The 24103-nt window shown below is 46.1% G+C and overlaps 1 protein-coding gene across 1 annotated transcript in view; it reads left to right on the forward strand.

Annotated features, from left to right (window-relative positions):
- naaladl2 (N-acetylated alpha-linked acidic dipeptidase like 2) overlaps positions 1-24103 on the forward strand; it is a gene marked incomplete at both ends in the record, with an annotated part of 608474 nt that overhangs the window by 458077 nt on the left and 126294 nt on the right. Inside the window, one exon of the mRNA XM_079244879.1 lies at positions 23916-24103. This exon is cut by the window's right edge and continues 11 nt beyond it. Within this exon, the coding sequence (XP_079101005.1) occupies positions 23916-24103 (188 nt within the window). The remainder of the gene's footprint in view (positions 1-23915) is intronic.

Genomic DNA, 24103 nt, shown 5'->3' on the forward strand with positions numbered 1-24103 from the left:
ACCATCACCCAGGTTCACTTCCTTTCCTCTGCTCAGCTGAACGAGCTAACATGCTAACATGCAGGATCGCCAACGCTCAGGTTCACTTCCTTTCCTCTGCTCAGCTGCAAAGCTAACATGCTAACATGTAGGATCGCCAACTGTCAGGTTCACTTCCTTTCCTCTGCTCAGCTGCAAAGCTAACATGCTAACATGCAGGATCGCCAACGCTCAGGTTCACTTCCATTCCTCTGCTCAGCTGCAAAGCTAACATGCTAACATGCAGGATCGCCAATGCTCAGGTTCACTTCCTTTCCTCTGTTCAGCTGCAAAGCTAACATGCTAACATGTAGGATCGCCAACGCTCAGGTTCACTTCCTTTCCTCTGCTCAGCTGCAAAGCTAAGATGCTAACATGCAGGGTCACCAACACCCAGGTTCACTTCCTTTCCTCTGTTCAGCTGCAAAGCTAACATGCTAACATGTAGGATCGCCAACGCTCAGGTTCACTTCCTTTCCTCTGCTCAGCTGCAAAGCTAAGATGCTAACATGCAGGGTCACCAACACCCAGGTTCACTTCCTCTGTTCAGCTGCAAAGCTAAGATGCTAACATGCAGGATCACCATCACCCAGGTTCACTTCCTTTCCTCTGCTCAGCTGCAAAGCTAACATGCTAACATGCAGGATCACTAACGCTCAGGTTCCATTCCTCTCCTCTGCTCAGCTGCAAAGCTAAGATGCTAACATGCAGGATCACTAACGCTCAGGTTCACTTCCTTTCCTCTGCTCAGCTGCAAAGCTAAGATGCTAACATGCAGGGTCACCAACACCCAGGTTCACTTCCTCTGTTCAGCTGCAAAGCTAAGATGCTAACATGCAGGATCACTAACGCTCAGGTTCACTTCCTTTCCTCTGCTCAGCTGAACGAGCTAACATGCTAACATGCAGGATCACTAACGCTCAGGTTCCATTCCTCTCTCATGCTAAGAGAACTGAAAATGTTTGTGTGCATCTTTCAGAGCGTTCCTGTTCGTTGACGATAGGCGTATGTTTGGATCGATGCTGGAGCAGCCTGACAGCTAAGCTGCGATGAGTTATGCATCACAGACATTGCTGTCCAGATTCATCTGGCTTGTTGCATAGTGTTGATGGAATATCACCACTGAAACAGCAGAAATACAGAGAAACATCTGGAATAGATCTGTAGGAAACCTTCCAAAACCTCCTTTTTTCAGCAAGTTGTCTTTTTTTAACCATACAGAGATTTTATTTTGTTTCACTGCGATTTTTCTCAGAACATACCAAAGGAGGTCTGGAATCTGTGGTCGCTTTGTAACACAGACATTAAAATACATTATTAATTAATTAATATATCGTTAATTTTTAATTTATTCTAATTATACTGCGGCATCGCTTTGAATCTGACATGGGTTGGGAAAAAAAATCATTGCATGATAATAATAACTGGAAAAAGGAGAAAACATTTTGTTTGTTAAACACTTTACATGTAAAGATCATATCTCATAGTGCAAAATCAGTTTTAAATAATCTGATAAATGACTATAAACCTATTGCAGTAAATATAACAAGCAATGAAATAACCATAAAATCCAGGACAGATTTATTCTACGTATGTAGGGCCTAGAATTAAAACTTACAGATGTTCCTCCACAGTCTGTGGCTCCCAGGTTGCCAGGTAGAGCTCTGACAGCCACGGAGCTGGTTCCTCCAGTCTGTGGCTCCCAGGTTGCCAGGTAGAGCTCTGACAGCCACGGAGCTGGTTCCTCCAGTCTGTGGCTCCCAGGTTGCCAGGTAGAGCTCTGACAACCACTGAGCTGCTGTCTCCTACTGATTTTACCTTACCGTATTTATTTTTTTAATTTTTTTTTATTACCGTATTTCTAAAATCAGACATACCAAATGAAAATGCCATGACGTCCAGGTTGTTGAGGGTTGACGAGCAAATCGTGTCACTATCTCGATGTCCTACTCATGCAGGAAACAGCATTGTTGAGTGTTGAAGCCCCAATCAGGCATCACTGTGCAGCAGTGTTGACACGTCCATGTTGACATGTTCTGCTCGTAACGCCTCAACGCAGCTTGTTCCTCTGCAGGCCAGTCTGACAGTTACAAACATACAATGAGTCTCCATAGAGATGCTGCAGTTAAATGTCTTTTTGCTAAAGAAAAACATTTCCTTATTTATCTGAAGTTGAGATGAGACGTAGATTTGCTTCCTGAGAGGAAGAACAAAGAGATGTAAATATGTTTATATTTATGCTGCATATCTGGAGAATCCAGCGTCATATTCAGTATAACTGCTGCCTGAACTGTTTTATGTTCCTTCTGGGAAAGTTGACCATGAATTCTCCCACAAAGGAGCTGACCTCATCCTCCAGACACTTAATGTAGAGCCGAGGTATGGACCTGAACCTGAACCTGGACCTGGACCTGGACCTGGACCTGGACCTGAACCTGGACCTGGACCTGGACCTGGACCTGGACCTGGACCTGGACCTGGACCTGAACCTGAACCTGGACCTGGACCTGGACCTGGACCTGAACCTGGACCTGGACCTGGACCTGGACCTGGACCTGGACCTGAACCTGGACCTGAACCTAGACCTGAACCTAGACCTGTACCTAGACCTGAACCTGGACCTGAATCTAGACCTGAATCTAGACTTGAACCTAGACCTGAATCTAGACTTGAACCTGGACCTGGACCTGAACCTGGACCTGAACCTAGACCTGAACCTAGACCTGAACCTAGACCTGAGCCTGGACCTGAACCTGGACCTGAACCTAGACCTGAACCTGGACCTGAACCTAGACCTGAACCTAGACCTGAACCTAGACCTGAATCTAGATATGAACCTAGACCTGAACCTGGACCTGAACCTGGACCTGAACCTAGACCTGAACCTAGACCTGAATCTAGATATGAATCTAGATCTGAATCTAGACAGAACAGGGTGGATCTGGACCCATCAGACCACATGATGAGTCTGGAACAGGGTGGACCTGGACCCATCAGACCACATGATGAGTCTGGAACAGGGTGGACCTGGACCTATCAGACCACATGATGAGTCTGGAACAAGGTGGACCTGGACTTCTTGCAGCTCCAGAGTCTGGTCTTTCTGCTGGTTCTTCTCCACAGCTGTTCCTTCCCGTTGTTCATGTGGAACTGGTCTTACTGGTCCTGCGTTCTGCTGCTGGTTTCCTTCTATCTGGTTCCAGCTGACGTTCCAGTGTCACCATCATTCAGGATGTTTTCCGCCAGGTTTGGTCCTGGAAGACGATGATTCTCCTCTGTCCCTCCAGTTTTAACAATGCGTTGGACAGTTCTGCACGTAGTTTCAGTGGCTTCTGGACATGTTTCCTCTGCTTCATGGTCTGATCTGATCCTTGTGAAACATGCTAACATCTCTTCCACGACCACTAGAGGCGTCTTTCCACATGCTGGTTTAAGAAATGAGACGCTTGGCACCAGGTGCAGCAGCTGGAGCATCCCCACCCTGCAGGAGTTAGCCAACCTGTTAGCTTCGTTAACCAGGTGGAGGCTTCTTTTCAGCAGAGTGATGTATATCTGTAGAGGCACTAACATAGGTAAACAAACGTCATGTTGAGGAATTTTTCAGCTAAATCACAGAAATTTGGAGTGTGTCCTCATTAGATTCAGGCCTTTGTGTATTAGTTAGGTATTTATTAGCATATTTTTTGTGTATGCGTCTTGCGCAGCATCAGAACACAGGCTCTTAGTCAAGGTCTGAAGTGAAGCCTGTGTAAATTTACATTGCCAAATATTCAGCAGTTAGCATGCTGTACGACCTCTCAGGCCATGAGAGCCAAAATCAGCTTAGTCAGCCGCAGTCCAAGCACCGACTCTGTCCTTGAATATCAAGTTGGCCCTTGAAGAAAGATGCAGAAACTGGCTGTAGTACATGCAGTCTACATCCTTTCTTCACAGAAATTATTTTTAAATGATTTAAATAGAATAAAACAGTGTTTCCTTATTAATGCATCTGGAAACGTCCTTAAAGTGCAGCAGTTGCTAGAAAGAGTGACTTCTGTGAACAGTCTGTGGAATGCAGGCTTTGCAGAAGGAATTCTTCATCCTGAGACAAAATGAATCTATAAACCAAAGAGTATTGATCATTTACCAACTAAAATCTGCCATTTAAACCGATGGAGATGGACCGACACTCTCCGTGAAAGTCCAACCTCAACTCTCATTCATTCTATCACTAAAGCAATCACTCTTTGCCTCAGGTTCACCGGCTCTGTCTAAGCATATAAGCATTGTCCCATTAAGGCCTGGATTGAGTGGTTATGCCTCCTCATCTGAGACTAATGGGAAGATCATAACCTGAGAGACAGAGATGATTGTTATACCAGCCTGGAGCCGCTGTGTGTTTCTTCATTACTTTGTCCATCAGAGTCACCGTACGCCTGTTCCTCACTTTCTCCTCTCTGTCACATCAATTCACAGGACTGTATTAGCAGAAAATCTTTATCTTCTTCGTAGCTTTGCATATCCATCCGTCCATCCATCCATCTTCTGCCGCTTATCTGGGGTCGGGTCTCAGAGGCAGCAGCCTAAGCAGGGAAGCCCAGACTTCCCTCTCCCCAGCCACATTTGCCAACTCTGCGGGGGGATCCCGAGGCGTTCCCAGGCCAGCCGAGAGATATAATCCCTCCAGCGTGTCCTGGGTCTTCCCCGGGGTCTCCTCCCAGAGGGACGTGCCTGGAACACCTCACCAGGGAGGTCCAGGAGGCATCCTGACCAGATGCCCGAGCCACCTCAACTGGTTCCTCTCGATGCGGAGGAGCAGCGGCTCTACTCTGAGCCCCTCCCGGATGACCGAGCTCCTCACCCTATCTCTAAGGGAGAGCCCGGCCACCCTGCGGAGGAAACCCATTTCAGCCGCCTGTATACGAGATCTCCTTCTTTCGGTCACGACCCACAGCTCATGACCATAGGTGAGGGTAGGAATGTAGATCGACTGGTAAATCAAGAGCTTCGCCTTCTGGCTCAGCTCCTTCTTCACCACGACAGACCGGCGCAGAGTCCACATTACTGCAGACGCCGCACCGATCCGTCTGTCGATCTCGCGCTCCATCCTTCCCTCACTCGTGAACAAGACCACGAGATATTTAAACTCCTCCACTTGAGGCAGGACCTGACCCCCGACCCGGAGAGGGCAATCCACCCTATTCCGGCTTAGGACCATGGTCTCAGATTTGGAGGTGCTGATTCTCATCCCAGCCGCTTCACACTCGACCGCGAATCGCTCAAGCGAGAGCTGGAGATCACGACCAGATGAAGCCAACAGGACCACATCATCCGCAAAAAGCAGGGACACAATCCTGAGGCCACCAAGTCGGATCCCCTCAACACCTCGGCTGCACCTAGAAATTCTGTCCATATAAGTTATGAACAGAATCGGTGATAAAGGGCAGCCTTGGCGGAGTCCAACCCTAACCGGAAACGAATCCGACTTACTACCGGCAATGTGGACCAAGCTCTGACACCTGTCGTACAGGGACAGAGTACCCCATACTCCCGGAGTACCCCCCACAGGAGCCCCCGGGGGACACGGTCGAATGCCTTCTCCAGGTCCACAAAGCACATGTAGACTCGTTGGGCAAACTCTCATGCCCCCTCCAGGACCCCAAAGAGGGTATAGAGCTGGTCCACTGTTCCGCGACCAGGACGAAAACCACACTGCTCCTCCTCAATCCGAGATTCGACTATCCGGCGGACCCTCCTCTCCAGGACCCCTGAATAGACCTTACTAGGGAGGCTGAGGAGTGTGATTCCCCTGTAATTGGAACACACCCTCCGGTCCCCCTTCTTAAAAAGGGGGACCACCTCCCCAGTCTGCCAATCCAGCGGTACTGCCCCTGATGTCCACGCAATGCTGCAGAGGCCTGTCAGCCAGGACAGCCCCACAGCATCCAGAGCCTTAAGGAACTCCGGGCGGATCTCATCCACCCCCGGGACCATGCCGCCAAGGAGCTTTTTGACCACCTCAGCGACTTCAGCCCCAGAGATAGGAGAGTCCACCCCTAAGTCCACCAGCTCTGCTTCCTCATCAGAAGACGTGTTGGTAGGATTGAGGAGGTCTTCGAAGTATTCCTTCCACCGACCCACTACGTCCCGAGTTGAGGTCACCAGCTCCCCACCTCCACTGTACACAGTATTGATGGAGCACTGCTCCCCCCCCCTGAGCCGCCGGATGGTGGACCAGAATCTCCTCGAAGCCGTCCAGAAGTCTTTCTCCATGGCCTCGCCGAACTCCTCCCATGCCCGAGTTTTTGCCTTGGTGACAGCCGAAGCCGCATGCCGCTTAGCCTGTCGGTACCCATCAGCTGCCTCCAGAGTCCCACAGGCCAAGATGGCCCGATAGGACTCCTTCTTCAGCTTGACGGCATCCCTCACTGCTGGTGTCCACCAACGAGTCCTGGGATTACCGCCACGACAGGCACCAACTACCTTACAGCCACAGCTCCGGCTGGCCACCTCAGCAATAGAGGCACGGAACACAGCCCATTCGGACTCAATGTCCCCCACCTCACTCGGGACATGGTTGAAGCTCTGCTGAAGGTGGGAGTTGAAGCTCGCTCTGACGGGGGACTCAGCCAGACGTTCCCACGTTTAGGTCTGCCAGATCTGACCAGCCTCCTCCCCCACCACCTGAGCCAACTCACCACCAGGTGGTGATCAGTTGAAGCTCCGCCCCCCTCTTCACCCGAGAGTCCAAGGCATGTGGCCGCAGGTCCGATGATACGACTACAAAATCGATCATCGAACTGCAGCCCAGGGAATCCTGATGCCAGTGTACATATGGACACTCTTATGTTGGAACATGGTGTTCGTTATGGACAATCCATGATGAGCACAGAAGTCCAATAACAAAACACCATTTGGGTTCAGAGGGGGGGGACCATGCCTCCCAATCACTCCCCTCCAGGTCTCACTGTCATTGCCGACGTGAGCATTGAAGTCCCCCAGCAGAACAATGGAGTCCCCAGAAGGAGCACCCTCCAGCACTCCCTCCAAGGACTCCAGAAAGGGTGGGTACTCTGAACTGCTGTTCGGTGCATAAGCACAGACAACAGTCAGGACCCGTCCCCCCACCCGGAGGCGGAGGGAAACTACCCTTTCATCCACCGGGGTAAACCCCAACATGCAGGCACCAAGCTGGGGGCTGATGAGAATGCCCACACCTGCTCAGCGCCTCTCACCATGAGCAACTCCAGAGTGGAAGAAGGTCCAGCCCCTTTCGAGGGTTCTGGTTCCAGAGCCCAAGCCATGCGTCGAGGTGAGTCCAACTATATCTAGTCGGAACCGCTCAACCTTGCGCACAAGCTCAGGCTCCTTCCCCACCAGAGAGGTGACATCCCACGTCCCTAGAGCCAGCTTCTGCAGCCGGGGATCGGACCGCCAGGGTCCCCACCTCTTGCTGCCGCCCAGCTCACACTGCACCCGACCCCTACGGCTCCTCCCGCAGATGGTGAGCCCACGGGAGGTGGGGCCCATGTAACCCTTTCGGGCTGAGCCCGACCGGGCCCTATGGGCGAAGGCCCGGCCACCAGACGCTCGCTCTCGTACCCCACCTCCAGGCCTTGCTCCAGAGGGGGGTCCCGGTAACCCGCGTCCGGGCAAGGGAACATTCATGCCCAGGTTGGTCGTCATCGTAGAGGTCGATGAGGCTTTGCATATTAATCATGAATTCATGAAGAAAGCTGGAAACAAATGTCCATCTATCCTTTTCCTACATCTGTTTATTGAATATAAGCAGATAACAGACCAGGAAACCATTTTATGTTCTCAAAAAGTCCTTGTTTGAACATAAATCATTTACAGATTCACATTTACAGATTTCCCTCTCTGTGTCTCATACATAAACATACTGTATGTATGTATATAAGGGGGGACTTTAAGTCATTAATAACAATTTATGAGTTAAAACAACCGTGTCTAATTGCAGAACATTTGTTAGCGCAAAATTTCCTGGTACACACTCTTTACTTCAGCTAATATTTTAGTACTTTGGCACTATATTAAGTGATTTTTGACCCCTCTAACAACTTTATTTTACGACAGAGTGACTGAACAGTCCAGCGACTTTTTCTGGTTGTATTGCAGACTTTTGGTTAGCAACATGAAAGCCTGTGTTATTTACTGTTGTCTGCAGCTGCAGAAAGTTCCTCCTTCGTCCAGACAAACACACTAGAACAGGGCTATTCAGCTTCAGTTGCAGGTAGTCAGATATGACAATTACAGCAGTGTTTTGGGCCAAATAAATTTATTTATGAAGGAATTTTAACGTTTGTAACTCATCATAAAAAATGCTTCAATGCAAACTACTTTATTCTCACATTAATAGCAATATTCCATGAATACCTGATTTTAAAAGGTGACTGTATTTAGCGTGGATTTCAAAAAGTCATATCTGTGAAACATCCTCCTCAAATAAAACCAGATGAAAACTATCTCAGATTCGGTATTCATCCTCAACAGTAATTTCAAGCATTTAGAGGAAGACTGTTGATGATGATCTGGATAAAAGAGCAGCTATGAGACAAAACATGGTAGTTTTTTCATAGAACACAATGTGCTTCTTGCAGCTTCTTACATTTAAGGATGGAAGTTGTAAAATAGTAGGATCTGTAATAATCCAAGCAACTCAGTTCAAGATTTGGATCCTCTTTTAGTTAACAGCACATGCACAAACCTCTGCCAGATTAAGTCAGTAAGAGCGATTACATCTTGACTCTGTCATTGCAGGTTAGTTTGGCTCAAAATAAGTGAGGATAATCCCAGGAAGCTTTTCATTGGTCATAGAGCAACGTCTTTGTTTTGATGGCATCCACATGAGAGAAGCTTCCCCCACAAGTACGAGTCGATCCAAACATTTTGAGTATTGGCAAGGCCACCTTTATGTGGGTTTACATATTTGGACCAAAAGTCCTTCACAGTCAGCTTGCAAGTGCTGTTTTAAAGCAAATGAGGACTGCAGATCAACTAATTCCACCCAAAAGGTTCCCTCAGCAGTGTGTGGCGACAGGACGGAAAGTGTGTGGGAGCCGTCAGACTGTGCCAACTGGGGAACTTCACCCCAGTAAGTTACAAATGGGTCCAATGAAGCCACCTGGACAGCAAGGGTACGTTCACAATAAAATACAAAAGTAATTGAACAAAGAAAATTCTTAAAAAATAACTAAATAAAAACACTTGTAAGAGTCCACCATTCTTCATATGGATGGGAGGGGCTGGAGGTCAAACCGAAGCAATCTGCCAACTCAAAAACATAAGTAAAAATTAAAATGCAAATTGGAAAAGAAAAGAAAAATAACCCACAGATAAAATCAGCCACTCAAATGCATGAAAAGAAAGTCAAAAATGCAAATGATGCTGGAATAAACCCAGCCGTGCAGGAATAGTAGGAACGGTCTGTTGCCGGACTGGAAATGCAGCAGCTGAGGCAAGTTTTCCCTGCAGGATGAAACAGACCTGATCCAGTTACGTAAACAGACAAGACAGCAGAGCTTCCAAAGTCCAGAAGGAACAGCACACCATGGTGCACAGCTCACCAGTGTGCCTACAAAAAGCACACAGTGATTACTCATTTATTCAATAAAATTAGTTACTATCAATATAGGCGTCCCACCTGGGACAGCCTACCCCACAGATACTTACAGATTGTCAGTCACTGGGCAAGCCCAGTTACACTCATTGCTAACCTGCAACAGCGTGGATCAGGGTGGCAGGCTGAGGAGTAGACACCTGCCTGACTATAAAGCTCTACGCATTTACTCTAATAGCTAACTCCTGATGGATGCAGACTGGTGAGGAAGAGGACAGCTGAGACCTTCCCCACCACAAATACAAGGCATCACCTCTCTAAAGTCTGCCACAGGTTGAAGGGAAAATGGATCACCAGCAAACTGCAGTACCTCCATGGGAATCCTGAAGTCTTTGAACCTTTCCGAAATGTTTTCAGTCAATTTTGTCATGAAATCTGTCAGAATGGGCATCAGCTGTGCGCCTGGAGCTGTGTCCATGAATCTGTGAAGGTGTGGGCAGTGCAACATTTTCTCAGCTTTGTCTTAAAAAGACAAAGACTCTCGACAGATTCAGCGGTGGACTCTTCCCACTCTTGCACTTCCAGGTTCAGAGTTCAAATGTCCAAAAATGTCCCACAGAAATCATCAACTGTTCATGCAACATTTGGTCCAAAACATGGTTTCCTGCTTGTGTTTACATGTCCAGAGAAAAGACGCATTCCCCGTGTGGAGTTCACAGAAAGGATCAAGGACTTTGCTGAGCCCTCGGATGTCGTTGTAGCAGATCTCCATGTTCTGCAAACAAATCATCAAGCTGCATCGAATAAGTCAGATTGAACAAGAAAGAGCCTATGTAACAGTGAATTTCTCCACTGTGAGATAAATAAAGTCTTATCTTATCTTATATTATCTTATCTAACAAACAAAACAATGCTCATAACAGTGTCCTAATTATTTTAGTTTGGCACTTAACACCGGCTGGTGGATGATGTATTGTAAAACGTGTGTATCAACGGCTGGAAGCCTGGTACCAGACCATGCAGCATCCCCATCATAGCAGGAGCGCCATCAGACCAACCAACAGACAAACTTTCTGTAATTTCATGCATCTTCAATACGTAACAATACCTTCAAAAATCATCTCACCTGTAGCGGAATAAGTCACAAAAGTTCCTCCCTAAAGGCAACTCTGTCAAAAAGCCTCATGCAGATGCAGAGCTGGACCAATCCACAGCGATCGACATCACGTCCGCTTTTTTAAGCTCCTCCATCAGCTTTGTTCAAACATCCTTTGCTAGTAATTCCACTCTCTGAGCGGTCGTTGTGTCATATAATGGGACCTTTTTGTTGGATGAAATCACACTCTCCTTAACTTTTTCATCAACATTACATCAATAATAAAAATGGAACATCAGGTAGAAGCAGTTGCAGACAGATGTGTCTCAGTTTTGTTTTTTTGTTTTTTTAAAAAAAAAACAAAGCTCCACCGTGTCTACAGGCTGCAGACTACAGACGATCTGGAGACAGCTCTGTCCCCTCTAGTTTTCAGCCTCATGCTGCAGGACCTGCAGGGGATGTACCAGCGTAAATATTCCTGTGTGCTCGCTGGTGCTTGACCATTTACAGCTCCATGAGTGAGTACCAAGATCTAGAAATGAACTCTGGAGAAGATGGGGAGCAGATGGAGCTGGACCAGTCATGGAGTGAAGTGGTTGAGCTTGAAGCTTGGCCGCAGTGTTCTGTACAGTCTGCAGGCAGCCCTCTCAACATGTCCTGTAGAGCTAAATAAAGTCAGATCATCTTAGAGCAGGTCTAGACTGGTGTCCAACTGGACTTCAGCATTCCACCAGCACCTTCCCATGACGTCCTCTACTGTTTGATTTCATGCTTGTGTTGTTCTCACTCTCATATGTAAGTCACTTTGGATAAAAGCGTCTGCTAAATGACTGTAGAATAGAATAGAATAGAATAGAATAGAATAGAATAGAATAGAATAGAATAGAACAATGCAGAGCTGAAAAACCCAGAAGATGAAAAGAACCTGAATGCAGCGCTGCAGGAACAAGCCGTGTTTTAGTTATCGTGCCCTTCCACTCTATCACACTGTGCCATTCGACTCATGTCTGCTTTTACTTTTACTGTTTGCCTCCGCTAGGAGTAATTGGGGGAGGTGTTGGTAGCAGATTTTGGGCTCTTTATTGTAGTTGTTAAATGGGTATTAAATTTAATTCCAGGTGGTCATCATAAACGTCTGAATGTTGTAAATTTGCTTTGCTGGACGTGAAAATATTCTCATCTTAAGCTGCTCCTGTTCAGTCAGAAAGCAGTCATTTGGGAGGGGGGTGCAGGGAGGGGGGATTAAAAATAAAGAGGGCACCAGATGGAGCGAAAGAGCAGGAGGACAGTGAAGTAAACATGTTTGGATGTGTGTGCATGTGCAAACAGATCAGCTGAGTGCTGTTAATGCTGCTGGCTGCCAGTTACACTGTTAATATGTCATGATAAAGTGAACAGAGGAGTTTGGATTAAAAGTTCTAGTTTAAGTTTAACCCTTAAATCTCCAGTAGATCGCCGGTGCCTCCGACTGCTCCCGCTTATCATTGTCAGTGTCTCAAAAACGGTAGCATGTAAGTCTGCAGGGTAAATTGTGATGGATAGTTTAGTTTAGTTGAAGTGAAAAGTCAGTTTAAAGACATGCGAACAAATGAAACAGCAGGCTGGCGTATAATAAAACATCTACAAATAAAATGGGTGGAGGTGCAGGGTGGATGTACTGTAAAAAAGAAAGCATGATAAATATGACACAGTCTCTTGTTTCTAATAAAGGCCTCAATTATTTTGACAGAGGATTTCATAAACTGACCCACCGACAAGCTAAAACTCACCAGCTTGCAGATCGGAGAACAGAAGGCTCTTTTTCAAAATAAAAGAATCATGCACTGACCCAATAAATTCACCACAGTGTTGATTATGCTTTTGGCCTCACAGACGAACTGCACAACCTTATTTAGCCTCAGTTAATCAACATTGAGTGTGTGGAAACTGAATAACTACGACCGTCCGACGACACATGGCATGTAGGTCTTGGACAGCACATCTGGGAGAGCTAGTCTGAGTTCCTCCCACAGCTCCACAATGCTGGATAACCCGTATGTTGGGATGATTGTTTCCTTGTTCATCCCAAAAATGTTCACACAAGGTGTTCTCTGTGCATCCTTGCTTTGCGTCGATATCTCTTTCTTGTGACCGCAGCCATTTGGGCAATAACACACACATCCTTCTGAAATGTGTTAATATAGATCCAGGTTATAACAACAACATTAGTCTCAGGTTTGATCACAATGCAGCTTCCCAATTCATAAATTTACATGTTCTCCTCCAAACAAACGCAAAATAGCATGTCGATGGCCTGTATTGCATATTCATTGCTGCAGATGTACTAAAGGGATCCAGACTCGGTACGTTGCACCTCTGAAAGAAGCTACACACCCTGTGCTTTGTTAGTAAATCAGTTTGTACGTTATTTTGCACATGCAAACCTTTAGTAGAGCCAGCCATAGCTTTCCGTTTTAAGGGTTAAATAAAATAAGCAAAGAACAACATCAAGAAAAAGAGGAGATCTAGTCCCTTAATGCATCTTTATCTCCTCCTTGTAGGCTATTTGCAGAGGTGTGTGTGCAGATGTGTTCACCACACCACAAATTTGAAATAATTCTGTGTGTCTGAAACTGCTGGTGAATGTAATTATGAGTGTGTGTGCAGAGCCCACGTTGTGCAGAAATGAGTGTGTCCTCATGTGCAGACTAGTGACATTTTCAGAGAGATGGAAATGGCTTTGTGTGTGGGAGCATTAGCCACCCCCGGCGGCAAAAAGCAGATATATGATGGATTCTTCACGGCCAACATGGACCACAGCAGTATTTGTGACTGGCGGTCAGTGAGGGTACTCAGATCAAAAAGCCCCAGCTAATTGAACACCCCCCCGAAACCCCCCACCCCCCCGAAATAGAAAAAAAAAAAAAAACCTCATGCTCAACTTCTTGTAATAACTATTCTCTTCTTTCCCTGTATTTTTATACGAAGCTGCCTTTGGTCTGGTGTGACACGACTCTGCTGTAACTTAATGCAGCATCAGCATTCAGCTTAGAAAGGTATAAAACGGTCCAGCCGTCCACCGTCAGCCCCACGGATGAACACATGGACAAACATAAATGTAGGTGGATGTGGAAACTCAAAACATCAACCTGTTGCGAGTTTTCAGGTCTAGTTTGTTGCATTTCTACTGAAAACCTTAGACAATGAGGCGACGAGGCAAACCAGGAGTTTCGCAGCATAAAAGCACCCCCACAGGAGAGAAAACCTAAAATCAATGATGTCGTAGTATTTAGTGTTTTCACAATGCAGCCTCACAGCAACATGAACTTGCATCTTCTGTGCAAATTATACAAAAAGCTGAAGGTTCCTCGTGTATAAATGTTTAGAAACACTTAGAAAGGGGGGGGGGGAGTTATAACATCTTCTTTCACACTACAGAACCAAGTTAGACCCCAACCTGTAGTCTAAACTGTACCGTGTTGCAAGATTTGTTTGAGGTTTTGCAAAACAATCTCAATCCATCACATTTTAATCACATAATATTTTCCCCAGAATGCAACATAAATGCTGTAAATAAAGCTCAATTAATGTCTGGAATAATGCATTTAATAGTATGTAGAAAACCGAAAAGGAGCATCCGTGGACAAAACTGAACAGACCTAAAGTTAAGTACTTTAACTAACAGCTTCACCTGTTCTCTCAGTGAAACTTTTAACTTCTGACATGTTTTCATCCAAACTCTTCGTTAATAAGCATCTGATGAAGAGTCAAGGTGGAACCAGTCTGTGGAAACTGTGGATCGGCTGAAGGTTTGCGTGCACTAAAACATGTGCAAACTCACTGCACACATGCAGAAAAAGCCTCTTCCATGTCCCTCCTCGTGTTCTACATCAGTGGAAAGTTACGCTTCCTGAGATGTGGATGCATATCTTTCCAGCGTCATCATCCCTGTAAACTTACTTTTGACCAGTAACAAACAGCATGTATTTGTGAGTCCACACTGTCCTCCAGTAGCAGAAACTCTCCTGTCACATCAGCAGGAAATGATTTTATCTTTTATCCATAAAACCTGTTTTATGTGGGAACGGAAGCAGGAGATGCTGAACATTTCCACGGTGTGATACGACGCTGAAAGTCACCTTGTGAGCTGCGTTCTGCACAGCGAGGTCAGCTTTCTGGAGAACCTCTCTGCAACACTCTGCAGTTGAGCTGCTACTTGGCAGCAGCGTGCGAGTTGTTTTAGAGGGACTGCAGGGGGAAGTCGCTCACATGGAGTTGTTTGGAGAGCACTGGGATGGAGTCGGAGCTGTCTGTGGAAGGAATGAGGCTTTTCTCTTATCATGTAACAACGGTTCTGTTTATAGTTTTTATTTGAGCTTTGACAGCCATGGCCATCCAGCTTTGTTCATTTCTGCTGACTTGGACGGGGGAAATGATGTAAATTTACTTCTATAACTGGCCTGCAGTCGTGGTGTAGGCAGGACTAAAGCACCTTTGATCCTGCGCCTCCACCGTACAATGTTTTCAGTGCTTCTACTTGATTATTGTTTCCACACATTAAAATTTTGCCTGTCAGGGCTTCTGGAAGGTTATTACAGAGCATTTGTTGCAGGTTAGTTTGTTTCAGCGTTTCTCAGTAACATGCTGCGACCTTGACAATGATGAAAAATTTATTCTAACTTATTTTTAAAAGTACTTTAATGAGAGTAAAGCTGTAAAAGCACTCAGATCCCTTCTTGTAATCAGTGAAGTAGTTTTAAATAAAAAATCAGTCCAATCAGTGATTATCAAGGACATAACAGCCACCCACTCTGATCGGAGGAAAAACCTTGATTCACCTTTTTGTTTCTGGAAAGATACACTCTTGGTCCTCACACAACTGGACTTTTCAGAGTGTGTGTGGTGCGAAGTTCATCATGATGTGGATCCTGTTCCCCTCAGAGACAACATCATCAGCAGCCTTTGGTTCTTATGGCCACTTGGGAAAACTCCAGTTATGCTTTTAGATGTCTACTTTCTGTCCTCCACCACTTTAACGTCCAGTTAACCAGCCAATCACAAGGCAGCATGTAGTCACGTGGACATGATGAAGACATGGTAGAAACGGAGCATCAGAATGAGGAAGAAGAGGAGATTTAAGTGACTTTGAATGTGGGACGATGTTGGTCAGATTATTTCAGATGATGATGATGTCAGAGGAGAATGGTAGTGATGGGACCAGTAACACCGACGCCTCGGTAAATCTGTGGCACTCGCAGAGTAAAACCCGAGTCGGAGTGCTTTTCACTTTAAGAAAATGTCGCTTGTCACCGACACGCCAAATTTTTTGGAAGCACGTCTGTCAACGACATGAATCTCTACCAAAAGACTCTGCTGTCCGAGCCGATGCAACATGGAGCAGGAAAGGAAACATGTCCGCCGTGTGGGACCATTTACGGTGTGTTCAGACCAAACGCAAGAGCGGCAAGATTCCATGTAAAGTCTATGTGGAGGCGCGGCAAGGGAGCTTTCTCGGGTCGCGTTTTGTGCATCGGTGTTCCACGCGAAACACGTGTCAAAAGCCACAGATGGAAAATCTCTGGCTCGACGCGTCCAAAGTTTAACAGCAAATAATGCATTTCTTTTTATTATTTACTCAATTCAATGTGTTTCATCCTGCTTGATCAATAAGATGTCAAATCCATATCAAAGTTATAGATTATAATTATATGTATTTTTCTGAAGGTTAAATGTTGCATATGTGAAACAGAGCTATCATATATAAATAAAAGCATGTCCTGAATGTTCAGGCATTATGAGCAAGGCATGAGGTCACAGAGATGGAAGATGGAAAGTTCCAGAAGGATGATGCACCATATCACAAAGAGGTGGAACGGGAGATTCTCATGGTGATGAGGTGGAACGGGAGATTCTCATGGTGATGAGGTGGAACGGGAGATTCTCATCATGATGAGGTGGAACGGGAGATTCTCATGGTGATGAGGTGGAACGGGAGATTCTCATGGTGATGAGGTGGAACGGGAGATTCTCATGGTGATGAGGTGGAACGGGAGATTCTCATGGTGATGAGGTGGAACGAGAGATTCTCATGGTGATGAGGTGGAACGGGAGATTCTCATGGTGATGAGGTGGAACGGGAGATTCTCATGGTGATGAGGTGGAACGGGAGATTCTCATGGTGATGAGGTGGAACGGGAGATTCTCATCATGATGAGGTGGAACGGGAGATTCTCATGGTGATGAGGTGGAACGGGAGATTCTCATCATGATGAGGTGGAACGGGAGATTCTCATGGTGATGAGGTGGAACGGGAGATTCTCAACATGATGACGTGGAACGGGAGATTCTCATGGTGATGAGGTGGAACGGGAGATTCTCATGGTGATGAGGTGGAACGGGAGATTCTCATGATGATGAGGTGGAAAGGGAGATTCTCATCATGATGAGGTGGAACGGGAGATTCTCATGGTGATGAGGTGGAACGGGAGATTCTCATGGTAATGAGGTGGAACGGGAGATTCTCATGGTGATGAGGTGGAACGGGAGATTCTCATGGTGATGAGGTGGAACGGGAGATTATCATGGTGATGAGGTGGAACGGGAGATTCTCATGGTGATGAGGTGGAACGGGAGATTCTCATGGTGATGAGGTGGAACGGGAGATTCTCATCATGATGAGGTGGAACGGGAGATTCTCATGGTGATGAGGTGGAACGGGAGATTCTCATCATGATGAGGTGGAACGGGAGATTCTCATGGTGATGAGGTGGAACGGGAGATTCTCATCATGATGAGGTGGAACGGGAGATTCTCATGGTGATGAGGTGGAACGGGAGATTCTCATCATGATGAGGTGGAACGGGAGATTCTCATGGTGATGAGGTGGAACGGGAGATTCTCAACATGATGAGGTGGAACGGGAGATTCTCATGGTGATGAGGTGGAACGGGAGATTCTCATGGTGATGAGGTGGAACGGGAGATTCTCATCATGATGAGGTGGAACGGGAGATTCTCAACATGATGAGGTGGAACGGGAGATTCTCATGGTGATGAGGTGGAACGGGAGATTCTCATGGTGATGAGGTGGAACGGGAGATTCTCATGGTGATGAGGTGGAACGGGAGATTCTCATGGTGATGAGGTGGAACAGGAGATTCTCATGGTGATGAGGTGGAATGGGAGATTCTCATCATGATGAGGTGGAACGGGAGATTCTCATGGTGATGAGGTGGAACGGGAGATTCTCATGGTGATGAGGTGGAACGGGAGATTCTCATGGTGATGAGGTGGAACGGGAGATTCTCATCATGATGAGGTGGAACGGGAGATTCTCATGGTGATGAGGTGGAACGGGAGATTCTCAACATGATGAGGTGGAACGGGAGATTCTCATGGTGATGAGGTGGAACGGGAGATTCTCATCATGATGAGGTGGAACGGGAGATTCTCATGGTGATGAGGTGGAACGGGAGATTCTCAACATGATGAGGTGGAACGGGAGATTCTCATGGTGATGAGGTGGAACGGGAGATTCTCATGGTGATGAGGTGGAACGGGAGATTCTCATCATGATGAGGTGGAACGGGAGATTCTCATGGTGATGAGGTGGAACGGGAGATTCTCAACATGATGAGGTGGAACGGGAGATTCTCATGGTGATGAGGTGGAACGGGAGATTCTCATGGTGATGAGGTGGAACGGGAGATTCTCATGGTGATGAGGTGGAACGGGAGATTCTCATGGTGATGAGGTGGAACGGGAGATTCTCATGGTGATGAGGTGGAACGGGAGATTCTCATCATGATGAGGTGGAACGGGAGATTCTCATGGTGATGAGGTGGAACGGGAGATTCTCATCATGATGAGGTGGAACGGGAGATTCTCATGGTGATGAGGTGGAACAGGAGATTCTCATGGTGATGAGGTGGAACGGGAGATTCTCATGGTGATGAGGTGGAACGGGAGATTCTCATCATGATGAGGTGGAACGGGAGATTCTCATGGTGATGAGGTGGAACGGGAGATTCTCATGGTGATGAGGTGGAACGGGAGATTCTCATGGTGATGAGGTGGAACGGGAGATTCTCATCATGATGAGGTGGAACGGGAGATTCTCATGGTGATGAGGTGGAACGGGAGATTCTCAACATGATGAGGTGGAACGGGAGATTCTCATGGTGATGAGGTGGAACGGGAGATTCTCATCATGATGAGGTGGAACGGGAGATTCTCATGGTGATGAGGTGGAACGGGAGATTCTCAACATGATGAGGTGGAACGGGAGATTCTCATGGTGATGAGGTGGAACGGGAGATTCTCATGGTGATGAGGTGGAACGGGAGATTCTCATGGTGATGAGGTGGAACGGGAGATTCTCATCATGATGAGGTGGAACGGGAGATTCTCAACATGATGAGGTGGAACGGGAGATTCTCATGGTGATGAGGTGGAACGGGAGATTCTCATCATGATGAGGTGGAACGGGAGATTCTCATCATGATGAGGTGGAACGGGAGATTCTCATGGTGATGAGGTGGAACGGGAGATTCTCATCATGATGAGATGGAACGGGAGATTCTCATGGTGATGAGGTGGAACGGGAGATTCTCATGGTGATGAGGTGGAACGGGAGATTCTCATCATGATGAGGTGGAACAGGAGATTCTCATGGTGATGAGGTGGAACGGGAGATTCTCATGGTGATGAGGTGGAACGGGAGATTCTCATGGTGATGAGGTGGAACGGGAGATTCTCATCATGATGAGGTGGAACGGGAGATTCTCATGGTGATGAGGTGGAACGGGAGATTCTCATGGTGATGAGGTGGAACGGGAGATTCTCATCATGATGAGGTGGAACGGGAGATTCTCATCATGATGAGGTGGAACGGGAGATTCTCGTGGTGATGAGGTGGAACGGGAGATTCTCATGGTGATGAGGTGGAACGGGAGATTCTCATGGTGATGAGGTGGAACGGGAGATTCTCATGGTGATGAGGTGGAACGGGAGATTCTCATCATGATATGCAGTAACTGTGTAATGCTTCATGTCAACATGGAGCAAATTCTCTGAGGAATATTTCCAAATTGTTTAGTTAATCCCACAGGGTACTAGAACGTGTATATTCTGCCACCAAGAAACAAATAGATCTTTTTCCAGAGGTGAACTAAAGTCATGCACCTTTACATCACCATGTTTCCAACCTTTCTACTCTGTTAGTTATCAAGCCAGGGGGGAATTTTCTACATCTCAATCAGGACAAGAATTGTTGGTCTTAACTACAGGCTCTATTAAACACATCAGAAGAAGCTGAATACCTTCAAGTATTTTCTCACTCAGATCTCATTTTAAAACTTCAAATTGAAATATGTGCCAAAGAATTCAATTCATCATCTGAATAACATTCCCAAAGTGTGAATTTCTCTGAGAACCATCACTCATATGCCACTGCACCTTATTACCTGCAGGACCGACGACAGTAATGTTTTGCTATCTGGTTTTTCTCAGAGAAAATCTCAATCACAGCTGCTGAAGAAGATCCAGGAGCAAAGGCTCACATTCCACCAGTGTACCATCGGCTACCTGTCAGCATCAGAATGATTATTAACTTTATAAGCCAATAAAGCAGCATATTTATCAAGTCTGATATATGAACTTTCTACCACCCCTCAGGCCTTCTGGTGATGTCTTCAACTAAGAATAGTGATGTGTCCTGCTGCTATTACAGCATCTGTCCACAGCACAGCTCTTCAGAAGACCAGAGAGTAGTCTGACATTTAATCCTTTTATATGTTGTGTGTGTGTGTGTGTGTGTGTGTGTGTGTGTGTATGTGTGTGTGTGTGTGTGTGTGTGTGTGTGTGTATGTGTGTGTGTGTGTGTGTGTGTGTGTGTGTGTGAATCACTATATGCAGCTAAGTCAGCATGAAAACTCAGATCAGCAACAGTAAGACCAGCTACATGAAGACTGTGACCGTTTAACATCGACAGTCCCTCTGCATGACTCTACGACAGTTCTTCACTGGGTTTCTGGCATGCGCTGATGACGGTTATATACAGTAGGACATAAGTACTGAACACATCACCATTTTTCTCTGTAAATACATTTATTGACATAAAATTTTCACCAGTTGTTGGTAACAACCAGCATGCAAATAAACCTTAGACATCCATAAATGTGAGTTTTGCTGTTTGTTCTTTTCTTGTATGCTTCTTTACACCATCTTCCACACATTTAATGTTTCATGTAAAGCATTTAGAATAGTCTTGTATATAAAAGGTGATGGACAAATAAAAGTACTTTGCCTTATATAATGAATTGGAATGACAGGAAGAAGTGTTGAAATGTAGTTTTTACTTTGTACACAAGCCTTTGTTGGTAAAAACGCCTCCTGAATGGAGAAACTCGTCGCATTCGCTGCTCAGGTGTGATTTTGGTTCATTTTCTCACATGAACTTGTTTGCATAGATTTTTCTGTTGGATTCATGTCAGGAGATTATCTGGCTGTTCTACATCATGTTCTTTCCTTGGCTGTATGGGTCATTATGTTGCTGAAAGGCCCACCCTCATTTCATCTTCATCGTGTTGGTAGATGGCAGCAGATTTTTATCAGGAATGCCACCATACATTTTCCCTTCACCTTTCCTTCAGTTACATGTTTTCCCGTGCTGAATGCTGAAAAAAGGCTTCACACCGCGATGTTTCCACCTGTAAGCTTCATCTGCTGCTTGGGGGTGATGTGTACGGTGTGTATTGTGATGTCATTCTGGGGCTGGATGACTCAACTGTGAAAGTCTGAATCTGAAAATAAGCACAAGCAAATGAACACAATTCAGTTTTAATTGTTTGATTATGTAAAACAAGATAAATCAGTCTCTGCTGTACGTCAGTATGTACGTGAAGATGGACATCACGGTTCGGCCACATCGGTACTGATGCAAAGGAAACTATTCTACGATATCAAAGCTTCACCTTAAAGTTCTTTAGTTTCCCCTCTTTTCGCTTCCTGCCACTGTTATTGCATGAGGCCACCTCCCAGCTGCACTCCCAAATGCAAACACACTCACGTATGTCCCTGGGTGTCAAAAGGTATGATGGATTACAACAATCAAACAATATTTCATGAGTCCCAGCCGGCTGCGAGGAGACAGCCATTTAAATTTGTAGGAGAGAGCAGCTTTGGCTGCACAGTTTCGTCCTCTCTGTCTTTCCATTTTCCCTCTGAGGAGTAACTCTTTGCTACCAAGCTGCTGGGAAATGAAGGAACACCACGTCGTACTGATTGATATCCTCCAGGTTAGAAGTTTAAAGTCTGTCATCCCGAAAGTGACAATAAAAGGAAAAGCACAATCTTTAAACATGCCTCCAGGTGCAGATCCAGATGTTCTTTCAGTTCAGTCAGTCAGTCAGTTCAGCGTCTCAGCAACACGCCGAATGTTGTTTTTAATGAATAATTTCATTCCGTCTCACATCTCTGTTCTTCCTGTTCCAACAAAAAAAGCCCACATGGATTCTAAACAATGAAAACTAAAGCCACCTGACCACACCGGAACGAGTCGCATGGTGCTACAGAGTTACTGGAGTTTTCTCTCTGATGCATCCGTTTCAGGCAAACCGCTGAACTCCTGTCCTCATACAGGCAGCTGAAGGACAGGCTTCAGCCGACCACCTGCATCCAGCCATCAGTGGCGTTTCATAAAGCCAGAATACAAAGCAGTTAGCTGGAGATGAAAGGTAATTGATTTGTGGTGCCAAATGTTCTGTAAAACAAGCCTGCTTTGTGCTGACAGGCTAATGATGAGTCACTCTGGCTGTGTGTGTGTGTGTGTGTGTGTGTGTGTGTGTGTGTGTGTGTGTGTGTGTGTGTGTGTGTGTTTAAAAGCTGGATGCAGTAAATTAGTCAGCGTTCTGGTATAATTCAGCGTGCTGAGTGAATGTTTGGAGCCGTTATGGAGGGAGTTGTCTCCTGCGTTGGAGTCATTCTCCTCCCACCAATCCAAACCCTGAAGACTCAGGTTGAAGCCTGATTCACAGAGAAGAGGCCATAATGAATCCTGGTTCCTACATCCGCCTGGATCCTGCCTGTGTTCTGGGCCCTGAATTCTTGTTCCATGTTTGTATGACAACAACATGACGCAGGAGATCTTTTCTAAATGTCAGGAGTCCTGTATTAGACATGACTAATATGGTGGCAGAGGTGCCTTGCTTCATGTCACAGAGCAGTCAGGACTTGAACTATGCAGTCACCATATCTGAAGTGTTTCTGCATACAGAGAGACCGACATCTCCAGCAGCTGGTGTTTGTTGTGCAGACAGAACATTGTATGAGCTGCAGGTCATGTTCTGTTCATTTCCTCGGTGTCTCTCCAAACAGACACTGAGTGCAGAGAGCTGGTTCTGCGCCAGACTACCTGCTAAAAGCCCATGCTGGGCCAGGTGTCAGAACAGCAGGAAGGAAGCAAAATGAAAACAGGAATCCTGCTTTTTCTCTCCAACACAATCTGTTTCCAGTCAGAAACATTTCTGTCCTTACACTCATTCACCTCCCTGAGCTGCTGCAAAGCTCTGGAAATGTCTTCTGAGCTTCAGCTATCAGCTGTATTTTACCAACAAGCTGTTAGCTGGCTGGGCTGCAGGAGGAATTCTCTTTGTCTGATTATGGAAGGTTTTCTTTGTTGTTGTTGTTGTTTATCCTGTGATGACTCCAAATTATACATAAATATCCAGAATAATAACCAGGAAGAGAGCAAGCACGAAGATGAAACTCCATCAGTACAAAAGCAGAAAAAAGTCGCTGCCTTTTGGACTTTCCCCCTTCCTCCGGACGTTGTGTTTGCTGCAGGATTCTGGCTCCTCCAAGGCTTTTGGTTCAGTTCAACACTCTGATGTTCACAAAGAATGATCCGTTTGTCAGAATGAATCGTCAACATTTCCTCTCATTAATCTTCTTTATTCTGTGTGAATATAAAAATACATGTCACACCTGCAGTATCATGGTTTTCATGGGATTCAGCCTCAGACAGGATTTTCCAGCGATGTGCTGGTTATGGTGGTTGGTACCGCCGCCTCCCAGTGCTCTCTCTGGGCTTCCCTGTTTGTCCTGCTGGGCAGAAACGTGCAGGTTAAATGGATCCAGATTAACTGGGGAGTGAGTGAATGTGCATCGTTGTTCATCCCACATGTCTGTTTGCTTAATGATCTTCAGTTATTTTTTATTTTGGTGGATTAAAGACTTGACATGTTATTTCTGTTTTCTCTCACAGACAAGAGTATGGTGTCTCCACTCCTGCTCTCCTCAGCATCCTCTCTCAGAGACCACGCAGCTTTCTTCCAGTCGGAAACTATGCGCCCGGCGAACGACCCAAAAGAGCGCGACCCCTCCCACGTGCGGATGCTGAATGATGTACTCCGTGACCTCGAGAAGAGCTTCATCATCCCACAGACACCGCCT

The sequence above is a fragment of the Telmatherina bonti genome (assembly GCF_933228915.1).
Source record: "Telmatherina bonti genome assembly, chromosome: 8".
In the NCBI taxonomy this organism is placed as follows: Eukaryota; Metazoa; Chordata; class Actinopteri; order Atheriniformes; family Telmatherinidae; genus Telmatherina; species Telmatherina bonti.